Raw genomic sequence first — 13,366 nt, 5'->3', positions numbered from 1 at the left:
GGGACTGCAGGTCTGAGAACTAGCGAGGGTGTGACAAAGCGAATAAAAGCAACAAGCCTTTTTGGACGTTCAGAGGAGGAACAGAAATTTCCTACAGCAAACAGGTTTTTAATCAACCTGCAGCTGAACTGGGACAGAGCACAGTGCTCAGCACACCCATGTTCTCTCTGTTTGAAAGCAAGGAAGAATCACTCAACCCCTTTCCATACCAAGGTTTATAGGCTGAATACAGCAAGGACCTGAAGAAAGCACAGCTCATCAGAAACAAATTCTGTAATACTTTGCTAAGGAGTAGCCTATTTTTACCCAGCAGCCTCAATTAGCACGGCACCGAAAAAATCCTCAGAGAGCTGTCTGCTATAATAGCCCCCAACTTTCTTATACCAGAGCAGCCCTGAGCAAAGGAAAGGGATGCGAGGGAGAGCACACAGTGCCGGTGGGGAACGGTGGCCCTGCAGCATGGATGCTGCTCGGAGGAGGCAGCAAGTACCCAGAGCAGCCTGCCTGGCAGGACAGAGGTTGGGAGAGGAGGAAGGAAAGCTTCCAGCACCTTCAGGTTCTTTGGTTGCTGCCGGAGCTCCATGAAATGCTTCCTGTGCAGCTCCCGCTCTCGCCGCTTGTTGTATTCCAGCTGGTTCTCGAGCTCAGTCTGGTGCTGCAGCCGGATCAGGTCCATTCGCAGCTTCTGCAGCGTGTGCAGCTGCCTGTACTCCAGCTCGCGCGTCGACTCGTCGTGCCGGATCAGCATGGCGTGCTCCATTTCCTTCTGGGTCCGCTTCTTGTTTAACTCCTGCACAAGGGGACAGCAGAGCACATGACAAAAGCTGAGGACTTATTCTCTCTGCCCTGAGATGCAGCAGTTGAATTTGCGAGGCCATGCGTTGTGGTCACTCCTCTAGACCACATCGAGGGCTTCCCTGTGCCACAGGGAAACACAAACCCAGCAGCACAATGGGAATGCTAATAAGCTGCCACCTAGCATCCATCCATCCATCCATCCATCCATCCATCCATCCATCCATCCATCCATCCATCCATCCATCCGTCCATCCGTCCATCCGTCCATCCGTCCATCCGTCCATCCGTCCATCCGTCCATCCGTCCATCCGTCCCCCTGTAACCTGCTCCTCTGGCAGCTCCTGGATCACCCAGAGAGTGTCCAGCAGGTGGCACTGGGACCACACACCAGCCCTCTGTGACTGCTGAGGATCACAAGAGTTTATTTAATAAATACATCCTGGGGTGCTCAGAGTTGGGAGGGTCAGGGCTGGGGTGACTGACAGAATCAGGGGCTCTTATTTGTCTGTTTTAAATCACTCTGAGCCCCTGCTAGGCACTGGGAGGTGAGGCTTCTCTCATATCACTTATGCTAGAATGGTCAAAGCAGAGGTGAACAGCTCCAACACACGTCAGGTAAGAAAAATAATTTAATCTACCACTGTGGACAGGTGGTTTTTGGCCCCAGGCTCATCACTTTTTTTAAAAATGATGATACAGCTGAAGCCTCACACAATTTTGCAATGTGCACATACAAGTTCCTGCACATTCTAGGAAAACTTTCACTGTGTTACAAACCAAGGAAGAGGAAGATACTGGGTTTTCTCCCTGATTACTGCTAATATTTCTGTCTCAAGGTATCAGCAACAACCTGTGGAGCACGGAGCTGACTCCAGCTCAGGCAAGCAGTGATTACAGCTGTACCCCTTGCTGATATTTGGTGACCTTCACAGATGGTCTGCTGGTACGTCTCAGTTTCAGCTCTCAGGTTTACAAACTTATCACTGTGCTTCATGCTAGACTAAGACAGGCACAGCGGGGGGGGCTGCCTCGCGCTACGCACACACAGTGCCCAGCACAGGGAGGGCCCAGTGTTGGCTCAGACTAAGGAGTTTCTGCAATAGAAGCAAAAAAATCTAATTATTCTGAGTTGTTGCTTGCATGTTGTAATCCTGTTGTAATTCTCAACATCAGCACCTGCAAAGAGGCACTTCAGGCCCTCTGGCTGTTGCAACCGTGACAGGTTTAAGGTAGGAGGATGGGGAAGGAGACGGGGCCATGTCTCGTCTCTGCGTTTTTGGCCATAAGGATGTTGCACGTGTTTACATTTAAGCAAAACTCGCACCTTGACAGTCAAGATAAAAAATTAGATCTACTGGTGTGCTGAAATAATTTCCCACTTGTGCAAAGGCAGGTAGCATAGTCTGCCAGCACATCAGCCTGTGCAGTGAGCACTTACGCCTTCATCTTAGGCCAGGACAGCCAGCCTCTCTGGTGCCCATCCCACACTTGATTTCAGTTAACACAGCATGAACAAACAGAGGCACCCCACTTCTCACAAACACTCTCCCATTTGTACAAAAAGAACCTCTGTGGTTACTTAAAACATCAAGAAAAACACATTCTTGAAGTGTTATTGACTTCAGCTGTCTGACCTGGTGAATCTGAACTGGTTAGTAGTGATGTTATTTACAGGAAACAAACACTCAGATCATTCTGAAAGTTAGGTCTCTTAAGAGCTTAAATGCAGGAACTCAGAGAAGTGTTTCCGGTTAAAAAACTTGCTAGGTAACTGAATTCTCTTCTCATCCCTGCCACAGAGTTTATATGCTGTGATAAGGGTGCCCAAATATGATTTTTCAGTGCCATACATTTTCAGGGTGGCCGAGTTGACGTGTCTGGATGTGATCTGCAAAGCAGCAGAGCAGCCCCAGGCACATCTGCAGTCAAGGGCAGCAAAGCTCTGAACAGGTAAGATACAGGGCAATGTTAAATCTGCTGGAAAATTTGATGGTAGCAGATTAAGCACACGATTATTAGAAATTTTTGATCACTCCTTCTCAGACTTTACTAAAATACCTTCTCATCTGATAGTCTTTATCCAAAAATAACATTCATGAAGAATTCAAAAACTATAGTGACTACCGCAGAAAAATCTACAAGTAATAATTCTTTCTCCAAAGGGGTACTTGACTACAGGCAGGCTGTAAGGCAAGGGTTAATAACTAATGAGGAAAAGCAAGATGTTGAATAGCTTCTCATTAACAAACTATCACCTATTCTGTGCACTTCTTTGAACAGAGCCCAGTGGAAAAGCAGCATCTGACTATTTGTAGACAACCAGAAAGCAGACACAAAAGAGGATTGAATTTTTGCTATTTCTTACATTTGCAGCACTTCATTCTGCAACCTTTGTACTGTTCTTTAAAGTTATTACTGGTTTATTACACATTATTTCAACTGTGTAAGTCTTCTTTAGCCAACAAGTAGAACTCCTCATGCGATGCCCTTTCAGCCATCCCACAGGTGACCCTGGCACTCAACATGGCACAAACTGCCCTGCGCTGTGAAAGAAGCCCAGCAAGATCCCCCAAAATCTAGTCCCCAGGAGCTCAGAGGAAGCATCTCACCCAGAGCGGGTGGCCCCCATAATGTTTCTGTCTGCAAGTCAACGATGCTGCCCCTCCTCAGGTAAAAAAAGCAGCCACACCTGTGTGAAAAACTATTTCCCAAAACATGTTTCCTACATTTTTCTCAGTTCTGTTTAGCAACTGGAAATATGAAGATCTAATGTCAGTCAGCAAACTGTTTTACAAACATATGAAGCTAGAACAATTAAAGAAATGCTTTTGAAAGGAAGAGTGCCATACTTCTCGAATGTTCTGCTGCTCCATCTCGTGCCTCTTGATCATCGTTTTTCTCTTGAAGAAACGGCAGTTTTTGTCATAGTAGAGTCTCTGCTGGCTGAGAAGATGGGCCTCCTCTTCAGCCTGTGTGTGCTGCAGGTTCTCTTTATGTTTGGATATTCTTTCTTGCTTCTCTTTCTTCGGCGTGCTGTGGTCCTCATTCATTTCCTACATGCATACGGGGTCAAAAACAAGACTTCCCTTAGGATCACAGCGACACAGGACTCGGAGGACCTTTGGTCACTGGCTACTCCTCTGCCATTCAGTTCAAGAAAGGACACCGAAATCCTGACTACACCTCCAGGTACCAGCAGAACCAGACTCGTCACCTGGCCGTGCCCAGCCCTACTGCCTCTGGAGTTGTATTATGACCCACCAAGAGGAGGAGGAATAAGTGGCCATTAAACACAAACATCTCAGGGGCTAAACAGTGCAGCAATTAAAAGACAGTGACACACCACTTCAGGGGATGCTCTGGCTGTCCAGGAAAGAGAGAGGCTGGGTCAAACCTGCCAGCTCCTTTCCCAGCTCTGCCCCTCTTTTACAAAGGTGTGCAGCTTGGGCTTAAGTTTCATTTCAACAGGAGTCGTGCTCAATTCCCTATCGAATCAGATACCTAACAGGCCTCCTTGCTATTAATTTTCTCACCTCTACATTCTTAACAGCAAACGATTTTTGCAATGTTGTGGGGACACTGTACTTAAGTAATGCAATTTGGGATAGATAAGGTATATACTAAGTTATATGAATTAGAAAAAGTAGTAAGTGATCACAGGGCTTTTAGTCAAGTGTCATCTAAATGGCTGCTCTGATTACTTACAGCTTGAGCAAAAAGAAACAGATGAGGAAAAAGGGGAAGAAGAATTCTCCGTGAAGTCTCCTTTTCCCTCATCATCCTTGGTTTCAAACATTCTGCCCTACAGCAAATTGTGAAGGCATCTCTAGCACTCTTACAGATTATTCTAGAAATGCTGCCAGATGCTCCCAGTTCCTGAAAGTTTACTTGCTCAGAATCTAAATTTGCTTCCAAGCATGACAGTATCCCTTAAACCCCTGGGCTGGCTCAGGTTTATCAAAAGAAAAGTCTAGGTCATGTTCATTCCACACCCCTTCAGCTCTGAAAATGATAGTTTCTTGCCTCTTTAATCTTTTCCTTGCAAAGCTTGTATTGTTTCTTCTGACTTTCTAAAAAGGTCGCCAGGTCTTTCTTTTGCTGAGCCAAAATCTGTTGCTGGAATTTCTTTTCATCTGCTGCAGCCGCCTTTGCCTGCAAGGCACAGAGGGGGGGGGGGGGGGGGGGGGGGGAAGGAAAAAAAAAAAAAAAAGAGAAAAACCCAAAGGGTGAGAGAGCAGGTACTGAATCCAGCACAAATCAGTCTTCTGATTGTGCGGTTTTTGGTCTATCATTTTCCCATCACTGTGCTAGACAAAGCCATGAGTATTCAGCCACATGAAAACTGCCTGTACAAAAAACCTATAATGCCCATATACATTTGAGAGTTTCCTCACTTCTCCACCAAAACCACCCCAGAGGGTAAAACCCCACTAACTTACCATATGGATTAACACACTGACTTTTAAACAGACTGAGTAACAGCAGCAAGCTTTGTCATTCCCCCAGCCACGAGGAAGAAGCTCTCTCCAAGGTCTCCACAGTGTTTATGGGTCTCTTTTAGCCAGCTGTCACTAGCTACAGTATTGGGCGATGCCAATGGAGTGCCCATCAGCCAGAAGGTTGACTTGTAGCTGTGAAGCTATTTCACAAAACCGGCCAGGGCAGCTCCAGACAGTAACCATACAGTGCACTGAAGAGCATGGGTTTTAAGCAGTACTTCCCCAGCCTTCTCTTAGAGATCTGGTACACACCTCTCCTTCCAATCTTCGTGTACAGCTCAGGAGCCTATAACTCTACTCACCTCTTTCTCCATCACAGCCACCTGCTTCTTGGCCAGCTTCTCCAGCTCAATGGACGAGTTGTTGGCATGTGTCTCCACCTCCTTCTGCAGCTTGAGGCGGTGCTCGTCCATCTCGGCCTTCAACTTGTTTTCCAGGGCGATCAGCTGCTTCTGGTGCTGGCGCCGCATCCGCTTATATCCTGACATCTGTTCCCGCAACTCGTTCTCCTGCTCATGCTCATGGATCTGTCTTGTAACCTGATGTCAAGAAAAGGGGAGGTAGTGCTACACGGCCTTCTTCAAGACAAGCTGTCTCCATAGTAGCTGCTTACCTGTAAGCCAGACCCTGCTTTGTTGTACTCTCGAAAATCAACTTTCAGGGAATGCTGTTCCAGGTTTCAGGGGTGCTGCTGTTTCATATCACAAATGAGGCCATAAGGTTTCTCTCTCCTGATTTTTACCCCCCATCTTTTCCTGAGAATTTTATGTGCATTTTCAGTAACACAGCAGAAAATGCCATGTTATGAATAAAGGAAGCACAAGGTTACTAATCACTCCAGGAAACACTAGAGGAGATCTGGAAACAAAAGTGGCTGCTGGACAACCTTCTTCAGACAGGACTCAAATCCTGAGAGTAACATGATTTTACAAGATGACATCCACTTTAAGACTCATCTTCCCCTCCCCCCCCCCTTCTTTCCTTCCTCCTCAAGTCACCACAGTTCCAATTCAGTCCCTCAATACCTATTTCCTGCAATGAGTAGCATCCTTCAAAATTTCTTCTTAAAATTCAAGAGGATGGCAGACTGAGCTCATTCCCTACCAAAATCGAAAGTTTTCTAACAAGGGAACACTGTTCTGGAACTGTGTGCTCTTAACAAGATTGATCAGATGGTCTAAGCAGATTTTAAACCCTGCTCAGCTGAAACAAACTCACAAGTTCCACATTCATTTCCATGCCCAAGTGTATCCATGTGAAAGGAAGAAAAAACCCCAGTACATTGTGCCAAAAATTTTCAGAAGAAAATGCGAATGGTAATGCTTCCATTTCAAAAGAAGAAAAGTGTCCAAGACTGAATTTTTTTTTTTTTTTTTTTTTTTTTTTTTTAAAAAAAAATATAGTCCCAGGAACTTCACACAAAGATCTGCTGATTTTTTATATGACAGTCCTGGGAGCCAGAAGCTGGAGCTGTTAATATATGTGTAGAGTGGCAGTCCCTGATTCTGTATGAGGGGACGTCTCCTTTCACACTTAACAAGTATGAGGCAAAGATCTCAGCCCTTTGAAGGTGATTACTGAAGCTTTATGAACCAACAGTCCTTCCTGCAGTCTGCAAGAGCCCAGCCTTCCTGATGAATTTCTCCATAGCAGCCAAGAGAAAGAACTGGCACCTACTACAGCACTGCTGTCATTCAAAGGCTATTTTTCAGAGATCTCCAAAGTAAGTTCAGGTGTAGGATGGGATGCACCTACAGACCTGAGAAGGCTCAAGTTCAACAGAAGAAGAGCAGCTGCTTTACCGACCAGCAAGCCAAGCCCACTTGCTGCCAGCCCTGTGCTTCACGACTAGTAGCTGATAAGAAGCAGTGATCAAGAGCTTCAAAATCAACAAGCCAGTTTAACACCACAACTGATGCATCACCCAAGACAGACAGCATGCTGCCACCTGTCTCAGCTCAAATGAGTACCAACACTTGGGTGGAGTGTGAAGAGGAGGTTAGGAAGAGCCTTCCAAAGCCTTCACCTCGAAATAGATTAACAGCAATTTACAGTAAATAGTTACCAACCAAGAAAATGATAGCCAGAGTCCCAGAACAGAAACACAACACGAAAGGATGAAGCTACTGAAGTGGACAGCCTCTGTCTTTCCCTCATTCCTTCCAACGACAAGCCCAGAGAGACAAGGAAATATCTGACTGCAAAGAAAACAGAGAACTAGCCAGACTACAGTGCTGTGTCAGACTCCATTACCAAGAAGCGATGATGGTGGGTTCACCACATTAGTGAAGCCAAACAGCAACTACGAGGTAAGTGATGATGCGATGATGCATAAATCACATCCTTCTTGTTCAAGGAATTTTGGGATGTTATTTTGAAGGTGACTGGATTAAATATATACTTACACCTCAGTGACTGGTGTAACATAGCAGCCTTCAAATGCTTGAGACTAGGTAATGAGACAGATCTAAGTCAGATACCAGCAATACGTGAATTGTAGAAATTGCAGAACTATAGAAATGACTACAGAAACATAAACACAGTGTTATCCCCCCCTCTAGATTGCTACAGTTCAAAAAGATGATTTTTTTTTTTTTTGGAAGTGTAACAATGCCAGTCATTGCAGAAGTTGGTAAGCATTTGTAGGAACTTGCACATTTCAGTCAAGCTCAGCAAGAATAAGATCTCTGACAGAAGCTCCCAGGTAATGAAACTTCCTCTGAGAAGTCATCCAAGTTAATTACAAGAGACAGATGTCAGGTAAGACAGGCAAACCCCCAACATTTCACATACGCCATTTACTACGTTAAATGACATACGACTTGGAGAGAACAGACTTGGGCAGGGACTTGGGGAGACAAGGAGATACAGTAACTACCACGCAGCAGTACAAGATCTTCCTGGGTGTGCTATTTTTGAGGCCCAGCCTTTTTGTGAGCTGTGGGACGTTCGGCACGGCACACTCCGTTCCAAGAAGTTGGCAGAACAAAGCAAACAGCAAGAGCATAAGAAAAAATGGATCTAAGAATCCACTAGCAACTTTGCCAACCTCTCTTTTGGTCTAATCTCTAATGAGATTTAGAACATGCACTTATTTACAGCAAAAATGATTAAACTTTTATCCTTATTTTTTTTTTGCTGCTCCTGTGCACTCCATTTCCAGTTTTGTTCAGCTTGTCTCTATCGTGACAAGAATTCCATCTTTGAAAGATGTCACAATAGGTCTGGGATATTTATCCCCAACAATAGGGTGCAATTACTAATTATAACACTAACTGATAAAGCCTTCCAGTCATAGCAGAAGATGAGACATTAAAAAGTTAGAGAAAAATAAAAGAAGCATTTAATTCCTGAAGACAAGAGAGAAGGAGAACAGTAGACTTGGTGGACATCTCGTAGATTTAATGTCTGCATTCAGCATGCTCATACTAAAGACTTAATTTACCACCATAATCTCTAATCAAGACTCGCAATCTTCAGAACTCTGTCTTCAGAGACAAGGCCTCCAAATGGTGATCTCAGGGCACGGATGAAATCGGAAGAAATTAGTGTAGTTACTGAATATGACCAGTTCAGTACCAGAGAAGTATTTCAGACTCAGCATGTCAACCCATGAACGAGTAAAGGATTATGGTTTTAAAGATTAAGCCTCTAATGAATGAGCAGCTTGAGCAACCATTTTAAAAAGAAAATTTGGGGAAGTTCCAGTAATCACCTTTCTGGTGTTCTTAGACAAAGGCACTTGGAACTTCATGAAGTATTTCACAAATATAATCCCATAGATTATGATGGGAAAAAAGATGACAACTGAACTGCTCATTGCAAAATTTGTTCTCTACATAACCAGAAAATGTCAGGATCCCTTAAAGCAGAAAACTGCAGTTTCCTGAAGCTCTATCTTCAGCGTGAAATAATCAAGCAAGTCATCAGCAGAACCAAAAATCCTGAATAAAACAGAACAGCTTTTATTAAGGTATGACATTTTCTCAGTTTCTTATCTCTCTGTATCTTTGGCATGCACAGAACTGAGAAGAGAGATGTCTTTTCCAACCTACTCCCACAGGCAGTTCACTTGCCATAAAATTTAAACTTTCTCTCTTTCACCCCTTCAAGATTTTTGCTTTACGTAAGGAAGTTGGGCTCACAACTTCTCCTCCAAACCAGCAGCTCTTTAGAGTTCTTTTTTCTACATTGTTTAGCTAAGATACTGAACACTCCTAAAGGACAGTTATTCTCACTTCTTGATAACCAAACAAAATACTGAGCTCCTCTTTGGTGGACGAAGCAGAGTACTGGGCAAGACGCTGCCAGCAGCCTCTCACAGCAAGAGAGGAACTTTGAGATAAGAAAGAAAAAATTTGTTATTTTTAGAGCAAAGATACACAAAGGCAGCAGCCAGATGAGCCCATTAGGAGAAACTTAACCATCTGGAATAAAATGTCATTGCTCCAGCAGAAGAGGGTGCGAGGGAACAGCCACCATGTAGAGGTATCTGGTTTTGCAGTTAGACTGCCCCGGTGTCATTTTAATGGCCATATCCAGAGAAGCCTGCTCACACGTACCTAGAGGTTTGGCTTTGCAGACCCTGAATGAGATCACATAATTCTTTTGCTGGCATTTGGATTTCAAAGAGAATGCCAAGGCCTTCAATAGAGTCCACACTGTCTGATCTTTCTATGAAATTTTAACTATTAGATCATTTAATTTGAAAACTGTAAAAGCAGCTAGCGAGGAAATGCATGAGGTGGTGGGGAGGTAAGGGTCAAGCATGAAAGACATCCAGAAATGCAGATCGATGCATCTCTGCACATATTTAAAAAAAAAAATCTCTCTCACTTGAAAATGTTGAAAGGTGTAGTCTTATCAACATGCAGAACCTCTACTCTTCTTTTTAAACAACAGCTTTCTGAGCTTCAAGGCTTAGATTTCTAGTTGTAACTTTTAATTTATGGATCACTGATAGTATGCAAAATAATGTGGAGATGTAGTAGGTACCTGATCTCCATTTCAGATTGTGAGATTCACTGCACCAGCAGAAATATGCAGCATATTTTCCACCACTCTTCCAAGTGAGTGATGGTTACTGTTGCCACAAGAGTGTCATAAAATAATATATATATATATATATATATATATATATATATATATATATATATATATGGAAGGGGGTGTGTGTTCATCTACACAATGACCAAAGAGAAAAGTGGTCCAGGAAAGAGTGACTATTGAAATTTTTGTTTGAATTATGACCAAAGGTAAGCTCCTTCAGCTTTCTTAACCACATTTACTCATTTTTTTCATTAATTTGTTTTGCACCTGAGTAATACCAAAGCATCGCTGAAAGACTAGAAAGGTATATTCACAGCCTGTTTCTTTGTGAATAGCCCATTTCACTATTTTATCTGGAAGTCTGTCCAGTTTCCTTCTTATTCATGTGATGCTTTTGCAGAGCAACAGGGCAGGGGGAATCATGCTTAAAATCACTGGGACATCTGGAGTAAAGAGCTGTCTAATGTAGCTCTCCTGTGACCTCTGCACTCACTGGAGCTACTTGAGCTTGTTTTTGGAAAGAGATCCAACTTCCAAGTTGAGAGCATCCTTTCAGAAATGCCAGTCTTTTCTCCATCTCCAATATCCTGATCTAAGGGTGAATAATAAGGACTTGAGGGCCCAAGGCCTCCCCAGCAGGAAGAGCTGTGAAGCAACAGGCACAGCCCCTGGCCCCCAGACTCAGTGCTTCTCTGCAACGCTGCCCTGCTCTCATGTTATGGGGTGGTGGTCAGCAAATCCCACAAGAAGTTTTTACCCCCAAGTATCATCCCATGTTATTGAATTTGGAGTCAGAATTCCCATTTTCTGATTCTCTGCACTACAGGCCACCTGATGCTCTCAACTGCATAACCATTCTGTGCCCAAGAAGTGGTACCCAGCTGCTGAGAAACCAACTGATAGTCAGCAGCAATGATGTAGGGAACCATGAAAGCATGCTGGTTTCCTCAGTTTTTAACACTGTGGGATCTTGAGCACCCACTCACGCAAGATTAATTTTTTAAAGATGCCACTGAAAGAGTAAATTAACACAGAGATGAATGAAGTCTGAATTTCTGGTTTCACACTATAAATTCCAAGCATGTTTATGTCATTCTCCCCCTATCAGCTATGTGGCTGACCTTGCCCTCCTCACAGATATTTAAGCAGGAGACAAGGCGGCAGGCATGAAAGAAGTTTTTCCTTGGCCAGAAGAGCAGCAGCATTCAGCACTGCTACCCACTGACATCATCCAGCCACCGAGCGGTGATCGAATGCATAGTGATAAAAAAGCGTGCTGACAGCCACGCTGGCACTTCAAACCCAAGCACGTACGCTGGCATTCTTCATGTTCTGTGCAATAGGTTTCAACTTAGCTGCCTATTTTTTTTTTTTCCCTCCTCTAGATTTACATTTTGGAAGATGAAGAGGTGGAAATTAAAGATCATTAAAGGGAAAGCCCATCACAAGGTTAACTGAAATGAAATAAAATATTGCTGTTGTAAACACAGGGAAACTTCTCGCCCACCACATAACCTCAGAACCTAAGGACACAGTAACACCGCCTGTAGTACCAAGGTGGTGCTTTGGGAACGTCCCTCTATACTGGGAAGGGGATATGTGTGCATGTGGTGGGGACAACAAAGCTTTTGCATGGCACAAACCTGCTGGCTAACATAGTAAGCTAACGTGTGGGACTTCCCTCTCTTCCAAAAGATACTGTGCTGTGTATGTGCTGCACACCTTAAGTATGCACCCTAAGCCCTCCCACCATGAGCCCAGACATGCTCTGTATCAGACCATGTTTCACAGAAAACCAGTAAAAGTTCTCCAAAAACCCTACCATTTTCCCCATTCAGTATTAATTTCACCTTTATCATCACTTGGTCACTGAAGCAGAGACATTTAGCAAATCCAAGTGACTAAGGAATTAAGGTGGACACAGTCCCAGCCCCACAGGAGGCTGCCATGGGATTTAGGAGTGACCCTGGGACAAGAGCCGTCTTCCCCAGAGCTTAGGGGTCTGGGAAGACCTCAGTCCATACCTTCACACCAACATCTTCCATCAGCTCCCAAGGGGGCATTGCCATGCAATACCTTCAAGACACCCAAGTAGTCCAGGGATGACATATTCAAGGAAGATAGGAGTTATGGACTCTGCTGCTGAAGGCAGAACAGAAGGTGCAGCAGATTTCCACAGAGAGTAAAGGAGTATTAATATATTCAACACATACATCTATTTATCAATGAAATTGTATGTAAGTTTGAAGTATGACACTGGAGTCATCCATCATTTCTTCCCTCCAGCCAACATAATTGGATCCTACTTTTATTTGCTCAGTGTGGGCAGTGGTGTTGGCACTATACTGGGTGCATGCACACACAGATACACATACAAAAGAGAAAAATTCACAAGGCAGAGGGTCTCCAGGAGATCAGATATCCTGCCTGTGTTAGGTGTGCTCCATGAAGTCCTCTAATAAACACATTTCTAGGTCGCTCTTTAAACTGGGGGGTAGAAGGGAGGGAAGGGGCAGGAGGGGACACCAGCCTGGGGAGCACACCCAGAAGTACACCTGCAAAAGATGGAACTCAGATGCCCTCCTCAAATGTCAGCCCATGAGGCATCTGGCCAGGAGTCTGAATGCCACAGCATCATTTTAGATTTTAACAGCAGCAGCAGCAGCAACCACCACACAGAAAGATTTTGGTTACTGGCACTGCTGCTGCTTCTTCCCTCCACTCACAACCTTTAGCTGTGGTCACACACACACACACACACACACACACACTGTCTTGTGCCTGTAGAAATGGGAAACGATTCAGAGGATCAAGAAATGGTGGTATAGAAGGAAAAACCCCACCGTTCAGGCGAGGTAAAGCAAGAAGGGGAGGGCTTGCTGGTGTAATTTCGGGGTTGGTCTAGGATGATGTCATAGCACTGAACAAGTGCCATGGCCAAACAGTGGGTACTTTCTAACGCTCCCTGTCCATCTGACCTCTAATACCATCAGGCTGAAATATTTGAGATTGCATTTATT

At 44.3% G+C, this 13,366-nt stretch overlaps 1 protein-coding gene across 3 annotated transcripts in view; it reads right to left on the bottom strand.

Moving 5' to 3' along the window:
* Window positions 1-13,366, bottom strand: part of TAOK3 (TAO kinase 3) — a 95,826-nt gene that overhangs the window by 2,870 nt on the left and 79,590 nt on the right. For all 3 annotated transcript variants that reach the window (XM_042805731.1, XM_042805730.1, XM_042805732.1), the window contains 4 exons: window positions 5,600-5,836; window positions 4,822-4,950; window positions 3,648-3,851; window positions 551-790 (listed from right to left, as the gene is read on the bottom strand). In XM_042805731.1, the coding sequence (XP_042661665.1) occupies window positions 551-790; window positions 3,648-3,851; window positions 4,822-4,950; window positions 5,600-5,836 (810 nt within the window). The remainder of the gene's footprint in view (window positions 1-550; window positions 791-3,647; window positions 3,852-4,821; window positions 4,951-5,599; window positions 5,837-13,366) is intronic.

The sequence above is a fragment of the Tyto alba genome, unplaced genomic scaffold (genome assembly GCF_018691265.1).
Source record: "Tyto alba isolate M040663 unplaced genomic scaffold, T.alba_DEE_v4.0 Super-Scaffold_44, whole genome shotgun sequence".
Taxonomy (NCBI): Eukaryota; Metazoa; Chordata; class Aves; order Strigiformes; family Tytonidae; genus Tyto; species Tyto alba.
The sequence above is the reverse complement of the archived record's forward strand: the minus strand, read 5'-3'. Positions and strand labels throughout refer to the sequence as shown.